Below are 17,789 nucleotides of genomic sequence, written 5' to 3' on the forward strand. Positions count from 1 at the left end.
CAAAACTAAAAACTGATACGAAATAAATTAAGTTGTGTTCGTTTTGATCATTGCTTTCCATTGCCTGCGAGTACAGCAGTCCCTCGGTTCACGTTTTTAATCCGTTCCACGAAAATCACTGTAAACCGAAATAACTGTGTATGGAATTCACTTGTAAATTGAAAAATAAGATTGAAAAAATCACCAGGTCTGCAAGAGAACTGTTTTTCCACTGCCAAAACAGAAACCATAATGTAAACCAAGCCAGTCGAGGTCCAAACGCTCATAGATGAGCCTCGCTGATTGGCTGAGGGCGTGGCTCAATCCCACTTACCAGCGCTCAGATTGGCCGTTAGTTACATTAACATTAGTCGTAACCATGGGGTCCAATGGGAGGCGAAACGTTCACTGACAAACCGTGAATAACCGATGTCACTGTTAACCGAGGGACTACTATATTTCGCGAACAGACGTTAATAGTGAGACTTGATCAAATGACGTGGCCCAATACAGTCCTTCCCTCTCACTGCCATCATCTCATTCCCTCTGCTCCCTCTCCTCCCCACTTCATGGGCCTTTTCGCAGCAATCCTTGAATCCCCTGTGTGCACGGTTTACTGGTTCTTCAAATCCTGAACACAAGGACTTCACGCGTGGCCCTCTAAATCGTGGCCACAGAATCCAAAATAACAAACAAACAAAAATGGCGCAAAACCTCATAGCAGCAGCCTGTCCCAACTCCTTGAGGGCCACCCCCTTGTGGAAACCGGCAGCGGGAAAGTTTTAAGCGATTGATAATACGCGCGGATAAACAAGAGAGGGGTTTTGCTGTACACTTCCCATCAGGGTTGTCCATGGCACGCACGCGGTGTTCGATGTGCTTGTAAACAAATCCTCCGCTCGCTGGGAACACAGAAACAAACTAAATATTGGTGCCACAATTCAAGAGGCGATGATGTCCTTGAAAAAAAACTACCTGTTGTGCTCTATAAAACACTGATGGCTTTGTGATATACATGCAAAAAGGTTTGTACCTGGCATTGTATGAATTGAAGGCGTTCTGTTTTGCACTTGTGCTCTCTAATGCTGGCTTGTAAACCCTGGTAAATGAAATAGGCGATATAAAATGGTAATGTCCCATGAACCTCAGAGACTAATTTTGTTATCAAAGTCAGGATTCTGTCACACATTCCCGACCTTGTACCGGAATAACAAAAAAGGCTCTGTTTTATAAAGTATTGTCTCCGCAGTGTGTGCTCATTTCGCTTGTGTCCTATTTACCAGGACTAGAATACGGGCGTACCTCTCATAGCGCTGCCCCCCTATAACGCTGTTTCGTTATAACACCGTTTGTCCCAGAGCCCATGTATGGTATAAAGTGGGCGTGGCCACTGGCGAGCCAGTGGGGGGGGGGGGGGCACATGCCCACCCAATGGTCCCATCGAAATCCGTAATTTCGATCGGATCATTGGGGTTTATTAGTAATAGATCGGCATTTTGCGACCCCCACTGCCACTGTGTAGCATATTATTACATGACAGGGACTCTATGAGATGATAGGACAATAGTCTGAGTCCATAATTGACAATAAGTAACGGCAAAGTAGTTATAAGTGACTCAGAATTGTGCACAGTTGCGTATACAGTACACGATTTCCCTGAAGGAATACCTTCAGCGAGCGCGATGCCGATCACAGACGGTTCGAATTCGACCCTCGATCGATGGCTGCGTCATCACCGCACACGCATCGAATAAAAAGCAAGGGACAAGTCCTTACTTACAACTCCTATCAATTTTCATTGTTGGAGGGGCTTCCCCCCCTACCTGAAAATCCTGGCTCCGCCATTGGGCGTGGCGTTGCCTGTAGGGGCGTGTCTCTGCCCATATATGGTCTTGTGGAGTCCGAATCGAGGTGTCCATTGTATGTATTCTCAACCCGACAGCCACGTTACAGTATCGATTCTAAGGTTAATAACTGCATCGATTCATTGACGATCCATGGATCGTCTGTCGGAGGGACATGTTTACGGCAGACGGTGGTTAATCTTACGCAAGCTCTGACCGAATGGACTGGTGAGCACACAACTTTTTATTATTATATAATTATCATTAAAAAGTTATTATTTTTATTTATAAAGTGCTTTAATACATGTATCATGTGTACAGTGTGATTATTAAGGCTTATTACCAATACACCAATGAAGCCCTCCTATATCGCTCATAGGTGAAAAATATCGGTCGGTAACGCATCTCCATTGAAACCATGTTATAGTGACCTCTCATAGCGCCGCTTCATACAGAGCACCGTTTACCAACATCGCATCCTGAGCGTTATAGGAGGTACGCCTGTATTGTTAGGTCATAGAAGTCACTCCCTGTAGGCAGCGTGATGGCATCTCAATATTCATGGCAACATCACAAGTGATTTCCTTTTCTGTATATTTGCCGCCAGAAGGTGCGGTTACACTCTGATATACGTGAGACATTGGTGTATAAACTTAACTTTTTTTTTGACAACTGCTGGCTTGTATTTTGCCACGCATAAAAACGGAGTACAGTCACACCAGAATCACTTTTCGATTTCCAGCTGTTGTTTTTGTCAGCCCTAAGGACGGATGAAGAGATGGCACGGAGTTTGGTACAATATCTGAGGGAACCTTTCGGCAGTATCAAGGTATTTAATGATGAAACAAGGCTTTACCCTCTCTGGCATAAATACAGGAGGTGTTACGATTTATTTTCAAACACCAAATAGACATCACTCTGTTCTCCTATATCGCGTTTTATAACGCGAATTGGATATAACGCGATTGAGTGAACAACGTCGCGCACGAGTAGGAAAAAGCGGTCGTGCGGTTGCCTCGGCGTAGCATCACACAAGTAATGGGGATGCTGCTGGGTGCTTCTAGATGCTACCCATGCTCCTCAGTATTTGTTCAACCTGCGTACATATCTCACGTGTAATCGCGAACTGTGCTTTACCCTATATATGATATATTATCACGCGATTTTTCCATCACGCGGTGTTCTTCCGAAACGCAACAACTGCTGCGTTATAGGAGAACCAGACCGTATTACCACACACTTGTGGTAAAGTAAAAAAAACCCAGCAAAACAAGATTTGCTTTGATAACACTGTGATACTAATTTTTATTCTTTTTTGTTCCTGGGTAGTAAGTGTTATTTCCCAATTGCTTATGCCTCAAAAGTACGGAAAATGGCTATTATTCCCCACAAACTATGCTTTTGTGACCAGGACAGTGATATTTTGAAATTTACCTATGTTCAATGAGAAAATTCCAGATAGATTCAGTGCTGAGTAAACTTCGAGTAAGTTCTAGTACATTCTATAACTTTCCGGTAATATAAATAATATAAATAGAGGGGACTTAAGCCCACCAGTTCAGTTCCAGCTGCCTAAGTGGATACATATCTGCATTTTTCTGAGATGGCATCAAGAGGCTGCAAGCATCCGTCAGATACATTTTGCTTTGTCTGCGGCCAATTTATCAAGACAATAGCGAAAAAGAACTCTGTGGAAGTATCTGCTAAGATGTGTGAGGCCTACAAGGCATATTTCAGCATGCCTGTAGGGGATCAAGACAAACCATGGGCACCTCATTTCACCTGTGAGCAATGCAAAAAAAAAACTCTGGAAGGTAAGATGGACAATTGTTGCTCGGAATTTTATGTTATAAAATTTGTACAAATTTTGTATTTGTTAAAGTTTATAATTTTAAAATGTTTTACAATTTCAATGTTATTGAAAAAATACATCATATATGAAAAATGTTGTGAAAATCTCTTACACATTAGTCATGGCTGAAATACATGTATTTTTGTTGGATGGTACAGAGGGGAAAAGAGAGACATGAAGTTCGCTATCCCAATAATTTGGCGGGAACCCACTGACCACTCAAGCAACTGCTATTTCTGCATGGTGGACCCTTCCAAACGTCGGGCTGGCAAGAATGCACCTGCTATCCAGACGACAATTTCAGAGGTGGAGCTGAGGAGAGAAACCCATACTACCACAACCAAAAAGACATCAACGACTTGATCAGAGATCTTGGTCTCACCCAGTCCAATGCTGAGCTTTTAACATCTAGGCTCAAGCAGTGGAACTTGTTGGATGAAAGTGTGCAAGTCGCACATCAGAGGAAGCGTCACCAACCTTTTTGCAGCTTCTTCACCTGTCAAGATTGGCTCTGCTGCCACAATGTGACCAGTCTGTTCGAGGTAATTGGAATGGCCTGTAACCAGAATGAGTGGCGCCTCTTCATTGACAGCTCATCCAGGAGCCTCAATTCCCCTGGCTCACTCAGTGTACCTCAAAGAGGATTATAACAGCATCAAGACCTTGCTGGATGCCTTGAAGTATAATGAGTACGGGTGGGAGGTTATCAGAGACTATGAAATTGTGGCATTCCTGATGGGTCTCCAAGGCGGTTTTAGCAAGTTTCCCTGCTATCTTTGCCTTTGGGACAGCAGGGACACCAAGGCGCACTACCACAGGCGGGACTGGCCACAGCGGACCGAGTTCTCTGTGGGGAGGAACAACGTCAAGTGGGAGCCACTGGTGCTGATGCCACCACTGTACATCAACTTGGGCATTATGAAACAATTTGTCAGAGGTGTAGATAAGGAGTCAGCAGCCTTAAAGTACCTTCAAGACTTCTTCCCTAAGCTGTCTGAGGAAAAGGTCAAAGCCGGTGTCTTCGTCGGACCACAGATAAAGAAGATCCTGGAGTGCAATGAATTCCCCAAGAAGCTCACTAGTAAGGAGAAAGCGGCTTGGAACAACTTTTTCGCAGTGATTCGTGGCTTCCTGGGCAATCACAAGGTCGAAAACTACCTGGAGCTGGTTGAGACTGGTGAAGAACTACGGCACAATGGGCTGTAGGATGTCCCTCAAAGTCCATATCCTTGATGCTCATCTTGAGAAATTCAAGGAGAACATGGGAGCGTACTCAGAGGAGCAAAGCAAGCGCTTCCACCAGGATATACTGGACTTTGAACGCTGCTACCAAGGACAGTATAACGAGAACATGATGGAGACTACATTTGGGGGCTGATTGTTGAAAGTGATTTGCAGTATAATCGTAAATCTTGAAAAACGACTCACTTCTAAATCGTTTGTGGTAATTTTTGTATTACGTTAGGATGAATAAATGTTAATTTTGATTCATATGCTTTTTTTACTTCATGTAAAAATAGGTACATTTCTAAATATCACTGTCCTGGTTACAAAAGCAAAGTTAGTGGGGAATAATAGCCATTTTCTATACTTTTTAGGCACATGCAATTAGGAAATAACACTTACTACCCAGGAATAAAAATTCTGTTACATAGTGTAATGTAAGCATTGCCCTTGAAACTGATTGGCCTACACCAGAGACAGCTTCATCCATGGCTTCGTCTCACCTCCAGTGCTTTAGAACAAAGGCCACCAAAGGGTGAGCAGTACAAGGACAATAGAAACACAAAAGCGTGAATAGCTCGGGTTGAGCAGCTAGTTACCCTCTTTTCTGTGCCTGAACTTTTTTTTTTAACAAATACTCTCTGTGAACGGGCTGCCTGTGGTATATACAAACGCGTTCAGGAATTTTACAATCAATGCATTTCCATCATGTGTGGGTAAACAATCCACTTGCCCACTATGCACATAAAACCTAGACAGCCATGTAGCTGTAGTGGTGACCCACAATCCCGTGCACAGCAGTAGCGATATGCCTTAAATGTCGTGTCTTTTCATATAATCAACAAAAATACCTTTTTGCAAGCATTGGTTTATCCTTTTTTGCAATATTAATGTAAACCATTACATATCCTCCTTTCAGTGTACATATTAAATGGGTCAAATCAAGTTCAAGAGGTCATCACGACCAATACCGTTAATAGCGCCACACCTTTCCATCATTTAAATAATTGTGTCGCATGTAAATCGTGGCCTCCAATGCGTTACAGGTCACCCACGCTGTACTATTCCCATGGGCTAACATCACCGCATGAAGTGAAGGAATCTGTTTCTGGAACCGTCCGGAGATCACGGAGCATCACCTGAAGCACCCTTGCACCACAGAGACACCACAGAAGCCACTTTCGGATGTCTCTCCGATGAGCCTCCGTATGTATGGACGCACGTTTTAACTTCTTTCGCACCTTACATAGCTAAAACGTGCTAATTGGTGGCCCCTCTCCTGCTGGCAGCCATGTATCCGGCACTCCTGCGGGTTTTCATTACGCTCGGGTTGCGTGCCATCGCGCATGCGCCGTCTCGTGTGCTGCACGCGTGCACATCCGGGACCTATTTTTGGCGATGGCTGAAACTACCACAAAGGACAATCCAACTCTGTTTCGAGTAGGAGCCTGGAATTCAACTCCTGATCTTAGTGAGTGGTGGTCGTGGCGGTGTCTCGGCATGGTGGCTTAGCCGCTGAGAGCCAATGCTCTCAACCTGCGCTTACACCACCTCAAACGTTCACTCTGGAGCGACTGCAAAACTTCGGTCCATGGTAGCGGCCACTGGCAAGCCCTTCCGGCGAAGTCAGCCCCCCCCACCTTAGAGGCGATCACGAGGGTGGGCTGCCAACGACTCCCCATGGGCCCTCAGCCGCGTGTGAGGCGGCAACAGTGGCTACACAGTGGTGACCCTCATGACGAGCTCGCGACGGGCGCGGGCGCCCCGGTCCCCCCCACCCCCCCGGTTGCACTGCCGCAGCCTCTGTAGCATCTGCAGCAGTGGGTGGGTGCAGCGGCCGTGGCCTGCGCCCATGCCCGGCCCGAGGCCCAGGCCGAGACGTGGGCCGCTCCGGTGGTGGTGGTGGTGGAGGAGGTGGTGATGGTGGTGGAGGAGGTGGTGGTGGTGTAGGTGGTGGTGGTGGAGGTGGTGGTGCCCTCGCCGTTGGTGGTGGCCGTAGTGTTGCGGCGTGCCATGGTGGTGGTGGTGGTGGAATCCGAATGGGCCCGAGAAGACTCCGAGGACGCGAATCCTCCGGCGTAGGAAGGAAGGAGCCGTCGCGGCGTTCCCTTGCGCTCCGTTCGCCACCGCCGCTGTCGTGCTCGTGGCTCGGGTCGCCACGGCCGTGGCTACCGTTGCCGATGCCGGGGTCGTGGTTGCCGCCGCTGTTGCCGTCGCGGTTGAGGATATTGTCGTCGCAGCCATCACTGCCGTCGTGGTCGTGGAGCCTGCCGTGTCCGACTTGTCCCTGATCTTGTCGTAGTTGAGCACTTTCCACCGCTGGTTTACGGCTCGCCAGCGCTTGAAGATGCGATATATTGCTGGCCCCTCGTGGATGATCAGGCCTGTGGATGAAATACGCAATTAAAAACAAATACAAAGATTGCTCCTGTCCCCCCTAGAGCCGTGAACAAACTGTTGGGGCAAGTGTTGTTAGTCGCGAATAGCGCTTCTATGAAGACCGGCACCGTGACACACAAGGGGGTGGGTGGTCAGCACCATGTCCGGCCACCTTTGTGCACACATAAACACCTGTACGCGCACACACACACAAACACTCATTCCCAGCGGGAGGCCGACTCACTACACCTCGCGGAGGATCGCTCCTCTGAACAAAATAGTTCCGTGGTTCCATTTTCGCGTTATAAGTCAATAAAAAATGTATATTCCATGTAAGCTGCTCGTAAGTACGGGTGTTCGTAAGTTGGGCGTTCCTAAGTCCAGGACTTCCTGTACAATTAGCAAGTAGTTATGACTTTGGGAATGGCACTCACACGCTGGCGGTGGTGTTCATGCCCTTCCTATTCTCTGCTATGCAGATGATGATACACCACCATCCCAGGTATTCATTTTAGGCTGAGCCAACCGAGGGTAGGCCAAATCCAGATTTATAGTGTTCACCTCGTTATTCACGAGAGATACGTTCCAGAGATTCTTGTGAAAAGCACAATTCGCGTATGATGGATTACATTAAATAAATACATAAGCTATTAAATACATGAAAATAATCACAATAACACAACAAAAAAATAAATAGGTTATAATAAACATGTAGATAAAAAAGTATGAAATAATAGTTTATAAACAAAATTACCTTAAATTATGATGATGCTATGTATCATCACTTTCTCATCTCTTTAGCTCATCACTTTCTTTCTCTCTCGATACAGTAGTCGTGTAGAGTTCTAGATGCGATTCGCGGATAGAAAAAATAGCGGATATAGCAAGTTCGTGAATAACGAGGAAGTACTGTGGTGCATTACATGTGTGGCTATAAAATGAGCACTGCTCTGTGAAGTTGAGGTTGCAGTGTGCTCAGCACTCTCGCACTGTTCCCATTGACAAGACTACAAAAAAATATGTAACATAATCATCACGTGAACTCCGGTCATCCTCACAGCGGCGGCTTTTGGCTAGCCATCGAACAAAGACGGTCACCGCATCGCGCGCTTTCAGATGTGCTTCTGCAGCCGTCTGGAATGCTCTTCCGATATTCGGAAGCCACTGGAACTGTGTACTTTTAAATCATATAGATTGAAAACTATTTTCTTAGAACTGCTTTTTGTGTTAGTTTGTTGTCCTTCCCCTGCACCTCCGATTAGCATGGTTGGCTATGCATGGTGCGAAAGAAGTAAAAAACGCATACAGTGTACAGTAAATTAACACGTTTTATTTCACAAACGCACATCACACATCCTCACTGGTAACGTTAAACGGAAGTTCCCACTGACATACAAACGACACGGACCTTGTATAACCGTGTTGCATTTTAAATATTAACCTATACGCAAGACACGACTCTGGAGAAAACACATGTTTATGCTCCATCCTGAAAGGAAATTAATTCAATGGAAAGACCGCGACGTGATATTCATTGCATCAATTTGTGTGCCATTCGTAAGGCCGCGGTGACACAGACTTATTTCATTTAAAGGTTATAATCCCTTGTTCATCATGACGTACTTTTTGCTTTATGTCTCAATAGCGTTACGGAGATCGCGTGACGTGAGGGTTGTAAGTTGACGCTGAGGAGGGGGGAGGAGGTGCCTCGCCCCCCTCCCCCCATGTGGAGTGACGTCACCCGCTAATTATTATTAATGGAGGGGGGGTGTCCATTTGGAAGACGTCAACTCTTCATGATTATTAATGTTCGAAAGTCCGTTGCTTGTGATGATCGTGGGAGTTCATGTCGCATTCGTTATATGGATTCTTGTGGTATTGTTGTTGTTCTCATTGTACTTCTGAGATGTAGGATTATTTATATTTCTGCTCTTCGATCCTAAAACATTGGTTATGCATTGCATTGCGTATAGTTCGGCCTGAAAGAGGTTAATTTGAAATTGTGTAAACCAGGACCGCTATGGTTACTAATTCACGTAACAGGAACAGACAGGGTCACGTTAGGATAATGTGGGACCTAAGTGGTCGCTAATAATGATTGATGCCACAATCTTTGACAGGGTCGTGTGAGGGTAAGCACGGGACCTAATGGTCGTAAATTGTAATAAGGGCAGAGACAGACAGGGCCAGGTGTGGTGAGAGAGGGTTCGGGAATAGGGGCGTGGGCGTGGCCGGGTCGTGAGGGGTATAAGAGCCGGCGTGAACCGGGGCTCTGGGCTGCTGTTGTGGGGGAACTGCCGTCGTCATTGTCACCTTGGAGCGGGTCGTTTTCATCATCCTGGAGTGGGCACCTTGTAGTCTTGGAAGGCTAGAATTATGTTGTCTCAGAATAGAGTTATCGAAGTTACCCAAGTGTATTTAGTCACTCGCAGTTACTTGTTAAGCTGTCAGTGAGTCGGCGGACTTTATTCATAATAAATACACATATAACTGAGAAAGATGGTGTCTCTGAGAGCTATATTACACAATGATAATGCACATAATTAGAGCACTCATAGCCCAGGTTGAGCAGTTGTATTGCTTAAATTATTTTAGAGCAAACTCAGTCGCTTGAGTTTTCCCCACCACGGAAAGCAGACATCAGAGGGACAGAGCCACAGGTGCCCTTGAACTGCTTGGGCGACGGCAATTCGGTTCACTTTGTTGTTATCTCGACTCCCCCTCCATGAAGGAACACGGCAAGAGATGGCGACAGCCCTCGTTGGCAACACTCTGGCGGCGGAAGTGGCACTCAGCCTTTGCCGTTGTTGAGTGAAGCGCCAAGCCGGGGTCAGATGTGGCGGGTGCACCCGGACGTGGAATTGCGATGGAAGGGGGTGGAGGAGAGATTCTGATCGCTGGACCCAGCGGCTGAAGGGGGGGCCATGAGCCCCTGATGGAGCGAGTTGCTGCATTGTCAGCTTGGTGCTTGTGGCTAGGAAATGTTAACGACCTTGCCTGGTATAGAGGAGGTCGTGGGTTTGATCCCGACGCTGATGCCAGCTATATACAGTGGTCCCTTGGTTAACGATATATTAATTGGTTCCACGAAAACCATCTTTAATTGAAATTATTGTTAAACGAATATAGGAAATATATGTTTAAGGCTTAATTTGTTCCAAGACCTTTTTTACCAGAAAAAGAGTTGCTCTCAAAATGCTATAAAAGGGCGTCGCTGATTGGCTGAGGTCTGCCGAGTCCATCTAGGACCACTCCAATTGGCCGAAATTGGCGGCCCGTGTGATATCATGAACATACATACTGTTTCGATTTAAAGCTTTCGTGACTGCAATGATTCATCTTCTTTGGTTCTTTCGGTAAAGTCACGTAGAATGAGAATAAAGTAATAAATTGATAAAATAAAATAACACAATAATATTCTGTCCTACCAGACAGTCTCGTCCCTTCACCTGATGAAGGCCGCTTGTGTTGTGGCCGAAATGTCGTGAGAATATTATTGTGTTATTTTATTTTATCAATTTATTATTTTATTCTCATTCTATGTGACTTTACCGAAAGAACCAAAGAAGATACATACTGTTAATCGAAAATGTATCATTCATAGAAACAATGGGGGATCCCTATGGGAGGCAGATCATTAAATTGAAATATCGTTAATCGATGGTATAGTAAACCGAGCGATCCACTGTATTTGGAGTTTTCGCATCTCTCTCTCCATGGTCGTGTGGATTTTTATCCGGGTGCTACTATTTTTTCCCTTCATATTTAGAATCGACTTGCATTTAGAGTATTTGGCCACTGCTATACATTTCCCGGTGTGTAGCAGAGTAAGTCCACAACATTTACAATTTGAGTACCATGACATTTCGCCTCATAAGGCGACAGCCAGAATTGTGGAGAAATTCTGTTTCAGTCTTATTTACGCAATCTAACCCAAAAAACACATCTATTATAGATAATATTTGCCATGAAAGCCTACTACTTGTTAAAACAGTTTCTAGTTTTAGTTTACATCCTATCACTCGTCCGGCTGGGAGCGCACTTGGGTTTGAAGATCCCTTAGGAGCACGCCACCTCTGCGAACTGGCCAATTCTGTCATCATCAAACACACTTAGCCCCGCAGAGTCAGCAACGTGGTGTGTAGCAAAACGGCGTGTTCTGTACTTCTATACTACCGCACCGACACTCCCCACCTTCATCTACCCACGCTGGCCAGCATGTGCGAAGGTATGTATGTATGTTGCGTTAGCCAACTGTGCTGATCAGAGGTTGCGTGGGGGGAGGGGGGGAAGGAAAACAAACTGAACACAAAAAGCAGTTCTTATATATGGTGTTATGTTCAAGCAATAACAACCCATAATAAATGTTTGTTGGGTTGGATTGCGTGAATATAAATGCGTCGTTAAATTTAACACGTAGGCTTTCGCGACCAATATTCATAAAGGTTTTTGGGTTAGATAAACCCGCGATAGAAATGTGGAATTTTCACCACCGTACAAATCAAAAGTTGCGGGGAGGGGGCGACAACAAACTAAAACACAAAAAGGACGAAACAAAATAACCATGGCGCGACCACAATGGCGTGGGGATGCCTTTGTAAAGCCAGTGGATGGACTAAAGAGCTGGGCATGGACAACAACCACATGGAGGAACCCCTTCATGCAAAGCATCACAGACATGCAAAGTTATCCCCTTTTGGCAACAGGCTGGGAGGCAGCACAGTGGTTGACACTCGCGCTTCCTCAGCAAGAAGGGCCTGGGTTCGATTGCCTGACTTGGGCACTTTCTGCGTGTAATTTGTACATGTTCTGTCTCTCTGCCACTGTTCTGTGAAGGGTTTCCGGTTTCCTCCTCTAGTTTAAGACAAAATGTGCAATGCAACCAGGTTATTGGGCAAACATCCAAATAGCTGAAGAATGACTCGATTGGGATCACCCTGGCTGGCTGTGCTGTCACCACGTCTCTCCTCCACCCATCCGTCGCAACGCTGCAACCCTCCAGGAAGTCCTGTGAATCGAGGAAAACGGCCGCCTTCCTATTCATCAGGAACCTCGATAACATCCCTCGCCATCGCTTGAAGTCACGCTAAGCTCCCTTTTGGACCCATGCGCTTCACCTTCAACAATGCGCATTCAATACCCGATGAAGCTTGGAGAGCTGAATGGAGGTCAAAAAAAAATCGCGAACAAATACCAACTTGTGAAATACTCAATACAGAAGATTCCTGGGTTTGATCATCCACTAAGCTCATGGTCCACCAGAAATTGCATCCACTGTACAAATCATGGCAGCAGCAGATGCGGATACCTGATGCAGAAATGTAAATTTAAAAACTCTCCAGTAAATTTCGATTTAAAGCTTTCGTGACTGCAAGGGTTCATCTTCTTTGGTTCTTTCGGTAAAGTCACGTAGAATGAGAATAAAATAATAAATTGATAAAATAAAATAACACAATAATATTCTCACGACGTTTCGGCCACAACACAAGTGGCCTTCATCAGGTGAAGGGACGAGACTGTCTGGAGGACAGCGCTGGAGTGAAAAAGCCACGCTCAGATCGCGACCTTTAAGCTGTGTGAGAAGAAACAAAGCGCCTTGACAAAGGAATTAGAATAGAATTTAGCATTGAAATGGCTTAGTGATTAGCTTGTGACTGGTCACAGAAATGGCTATGTTAAAGTTAAAGCATACACAGCAGAGGCACCCCTTGACAAAGGAATAAGCATAGAATTTAGCATTGAAATAGCTAAGTTAAAGCATACACATCCGCAGAGGCACCCCTTGACAAAGGAATTAGCATAGAATTTAGCATTGAAATAGCTGAGTGATTAGCTTGTAACTGGTCACAGAAATAGCTATGTTAAAGTCAGAGCATACACATTCACAGAGGCACCTAGTACAAATCAAACAGGAGAATTTAGCATTGAAATAACTAGGCGAATTTAGCATTGACATAACTGAGTGATTAGCTTGTGACTGGTCACAGAAATGGCTATGTTGAAGTCAAGGCCTACACATCTGAGCTATTCACAGTAACTGGGTATACACTACAATATATAATGAATACTATATAGTGAACCAATAAAAAACTAAAATATAAATTACCTCAATGTTATCAATAAACTCTATATATTCTCCAATCAGCTAAGCTACCAACAATAAGTCGTTATATATCACAATGCTATATGGCGAAAAAAATTGGGTGGATTCTTACCCTCAACTTTAGCAACACGGATAGCTATGGGCCCCGTTCAGATGGACGAGTTCATCCATGGTCGGAACAGAGGAGGGGGAGAGAGGCGCTTTGTTTCTTCTCACACAGCTTAAAGGTCGCGATCTGAGCGTGGCTTTTTCACTCCAGCGCTGTCCTCCAGACAGTCTCGTCCCTTCACCTGATGAAGGCCGCTTGTGTTGTGGCCAAAACGTCGTGAGAATTTTGTTGTGTTATTTTATTTTATCAATTTATTATTTTCTCATTCTACGTGACTTTACCGAAAGAACCAAAGAAGAACTCTCCAGTAGTAGTGTGCAACTGATTATCCAGAACAGATGGTACAACGTATAACAACGCAATGCCTCGATCCACAAATAAGGAGATATCACGGTGGCGATACACTCCACTGCTCCTGAGCAGTTTTCTGGGCTTTATCACTTGAATGTGAAATTGTAATTGTTGCTCTACATCTACATCAGCCCTACGATAGGTGACTGAAAAGTTAGCAGGACCCTCCTGAAAAAGAGTATTTCAGACTTCGTGAGGCTTTCGTGGGTAAACAAGTGTAATGATTTTGATTTAAAGCTTTCGTGACTGCAGTAATTCATATTCTTAGTTTTTTTGGTAAAGTCACGTTGAAGAGAAACAACAAAATAATAATATATATAAAACAATAAAAAAATTCTCACGACGTTTCGACCATAACTCAAACGGTTTATACGAACCAACACACCTGAAGACGACCGTTTGAGTTATGGTCGAAACGTCGTGAGAATTTTTTATTGTTTTATATATATTTTATTATTTTGTTGTTTCTCTTCAACGTGACTTTACCGAAAAAACTAAGAATAAGTGTAATGATAATAATATATTAAAGTTCATGGTGGAATCAAGAAGCCGGTCAAACCTGCAGGTGGCTCACCATGTGTTCAAATACTGGTTGTGGGGGTGGGTCACTCAGCCCATCATCCCTCGGAGGCCCATAAGGTAACAGTTTGTAGGGCGTGAAACATGATTGTCCTATTGATAGAAGCACCCCCACCATAGGAATGAGGAATTTCCCCCCACTGGTTGAGAGCTGTAAACCGGAGGTGAGCACCATCCCACGGCTCATTTGAGCTGGACACCGCTGTGACTAAGGGGCGCCGCGGTGGCTCAGAGATGTTAACTACTTCACCTGGTACACAGGAGGTCGTCGGTTCGATCTCAACACTGACGCCTGCATATTTGGAGTTTGCATGTCTCTCCCCGTGATCATGTGGATTTTTCTCCGGTTGTTCCCTCCACATTAATAATGAACGTGTTAAAGGTATTGGGCTGCTATAATTTTCCACGTGATAAACCACTTCATTGAGCTATCATTTGTGATGGCCAGGTCGCTTCTGAAACACATTCCTGCGGAGGGGGCTGGTAGAAACGTTGGTTGCTTGGTCAGTGGCCAGGGTCAACGGCGGCGTGGTGTATTCCACAAATATGCCCGACTGTGAGGGCAGGCACAAGCCGGCGTGAGTAGGTTAAATGTTGAGTATTATAAGGGCACCACGGGGTGACCAGCCCCTCCCCACCCAGCCCCACCCCACCCAGCCCCTCCCACCCCCCACCCAGTCCCACCCTCCCCACCCAGCCCCTCCCCACCCTCCCCTCCCCAACCAGCCCCTCCCCACCCAGCCCCTCCCTACCCTCCCCTCTCCACCCAGCCCCACCCCTCCCATTTTTTATATCCGAATGTCCGGATACACGTGAACAGACATTCACAGACATACACAATCAATACCCTGCCTCCTGTGAGAATTATTCCCGGTTGGGCTTCCAGTCCACTAAGTTCCCTACCAGTAAAATAAATACACAGCTCAGTGGGCCTTACTTGGTCAACTAAAAAATAGTCACGGCGAATCACATAAATTATTGGAGGACATACAGTGAGGGAAAAAAAGTATTTGATCCACTGCTGATTTTGTATGTTTGTCCACTGACAAAGAAATGATCAGTCGATAATTTTAATGGTAGGTTTATTTGAACAATGAGAGACAGAATAACAAAAAAATCCAGAAAAACGCTTGTCAAAAATGTTATAAATTGATTTGCATTTTAATGAGGGAAATAAGTATTTGACCCCCTCTCAATCAGAAAGATTTCTGGCTCCCAGGTGTCTTTTATACAGGTAACGAGCTGAGATTAGGAGCACACTCTTAATGGGAGTGCTCCTAATCTCAGCTTGTTACCTGTATAAAAGACACCTGTCCACAGAAGCAATCAATCAATCAGATTCCAAACTCTCCACCATGGCCAAGACCAAAGAGCTCTCCAAGGATGTCAGGGACAAGATTGTAGACCGACACAAGGCTGGAATGGGCTACAAGACCATTGCCTAGCAGCTTGGTGAGAAAGTGACAACAGTTGGTGCGATTATTCGCACATGTAAGAAACACAAAAGAACTGTCAATCTCCCTCAGCCTGGGGTACCATGCAAGATATCACCTCGTGGAGTTGCAATGATCATGAGAACGGTGAGGAATCAGCCCAAAACTACACGGGAAGATCTTGTCAATGATCTCAAGGCAGCTGGGACCATAGTCACCAAGAAAACAATTGGTAACACACTACGCCATGAAAGACTGGAATCCTGCAGCGCCCGCAAGGTCCCCCTGCTCAAGAAAGCACATATACATGTCCGTCTGAAGTTTGCCAATGAACATCTGAATGATTCAGAGGACAACTGGGTGAAAGTGTTGTGGTCAGATGAGATCAAAATGGAGCTCTTTGGCATCAACTCAACTCGCCGTGTTTGGAGGAGGAGGATTGCTGCCTATGACCCCACTAACACCATCCCCACCGTCAAACATGGAGGTGGAAACATTATGCTTTGGGGGTGTTTTTTCTGCTAAGGGGACAGGACAACTTGACCGCATCAAAGGGACGATGGACGGGGCCATGTACCGTCAAATCTTGGGTGAGAACCTCCTTCCCTCAGCCAGGGCATTGAAAATGGGTCGTGGATGGGTATTCCAGCATGACAATGACCCAAAACACACGGCCAAGGCAACAAAGGAGTGGCTCAAGAAGAAGCACATTAAGGTCCTGGAGTGGCCTAGCCAGTCTCCACACCTTAATCCCATAGAAAATCTGTGGAGGGAGCTGAAGGTTCGAGTTGCCTAACGTCAGCCTCGAAACCTTAATGACTTGGAGAAGATCTGCAAAGAGGAGTGGGACAAAATTCCTCCTGAGATGTGTGCAAACCTGATGGCCAACTACAAGAAACGTCTGAGCTCTGTGATTGCAACAAGGGTTTTGCCACCAAGTACTAAGTCATGTTTTGCAGAGGGGTTAAATACTTATTTCCCTCATTAAAATGCAAATCAATTTATAACATTTTGGACATGCGTTTTTCTGGATTTTTGTTGTTATTCTGTCTCTCACTGTTCAAATAAACCTACCATTAAAATTATAAACTGATCATTTCTTTGTCAGTGGGCAAACGTACTAAATCAGCAGGGGATCAAATACTTTTTTCCCTCACTGTATATTGTCCGCTTATTTATATTGTTACAGAAAATACACATCAGCTGTCAGAGTTAAACCACCGCCTTTGGCCCAGTAGTTGTGGAGAAGCCGGCTCCCACAAAGGCAAAGATCCCCCGTGTAGCCTTAACATACTGTTGGGGCAAGTGGTGTTCGCGGGTAGCAGCACCTATGAAGGCCGGCACGGTGCACGAGGGGGGTGGGTGGCCAGCACTACGTCCGGCCGCCTTTGTTTCTCCCAGCACTGATGTTTAATACACACGACACTAGGTATTCATTTAAAGCTGAGTCGAAATAGGGGATGCCCTGGACCCAAAACCAAATATTCGAGAATCGAAATCGAGTCGCCGGGTTCGGAGCAGCAGCCTGCTAATTGCTGCGCCACCACTCCAAAGTCACGCGAGAGGCAGTCAACAACGAAGTATGGAAGCTACATCTCACTGCCTCGCTCATTGATATTCCTGGCATGACAAGCTGACATAAATTATTTAAGTACGCACTCCTCCCCCCCATGCTGCTCTGACTTTATGAATAATAATGTCAGGGGTGCTTATAAATTTCAGCGACGGGCCGTGGCTCTCACGTTTATTTCTCTGTTAGTCACGCTCTGGGAATGGAGACCAGCATCACCGCCGGGAGGGGGAGGGATTTTTTGTCATCTCGGATACAAAGACAAAGATCCCCCGTATAGCATTTACAGACTGTTGTGCTCATGCTGGTGGAATGGAAGAAGAGAACCGGATTCTCGGCACAGTGGCGAGAATTTCGCCACGGTGG

General features: G+C 45.5%; 1 protein-coding gene across 1 annotated transcript in view; it reads right to left on the reverse strand.

Moving 5' to 3' along the window:
* Positions 1-6,615: 6,615 nt before the first annotated feature.
* LOC116954766 (uncharacterized) overlaps positions 6,616-17,789 on the reverse strand; it is a 174,275-nt gene continuing 163,101 nt past the window's right edge. Inside the window, exon 4 of the mRNA XM_032975550.2 lies at positions 6,616-7,283. Coding sequence (XP_032831441.2) covers positions 6,616-7,283 — 668 coding nt within the window. The remainder of the gene's footprint in view (positions 7,284-17,789) is intronic.

The sequence above is a fragment of the Petromyzon marinus genome, chromosome 56 (assembly GCF_048934315.1).
Source record: "Petromyzon marinus isolate PM22_M1 ecotype Great Lakes invasive population chromosome 56, UKy_Petmar_22M1.pri1.0, whole genome shotgun sequence".
In the NCBI taxonomy this organism is placed as follows: Eukaryota; Metazoa; Chordata; class Hyperoartia; order Petromyzontiformes; family Petromyzontidae; genus Petromyzon; species Petromyzon marinus.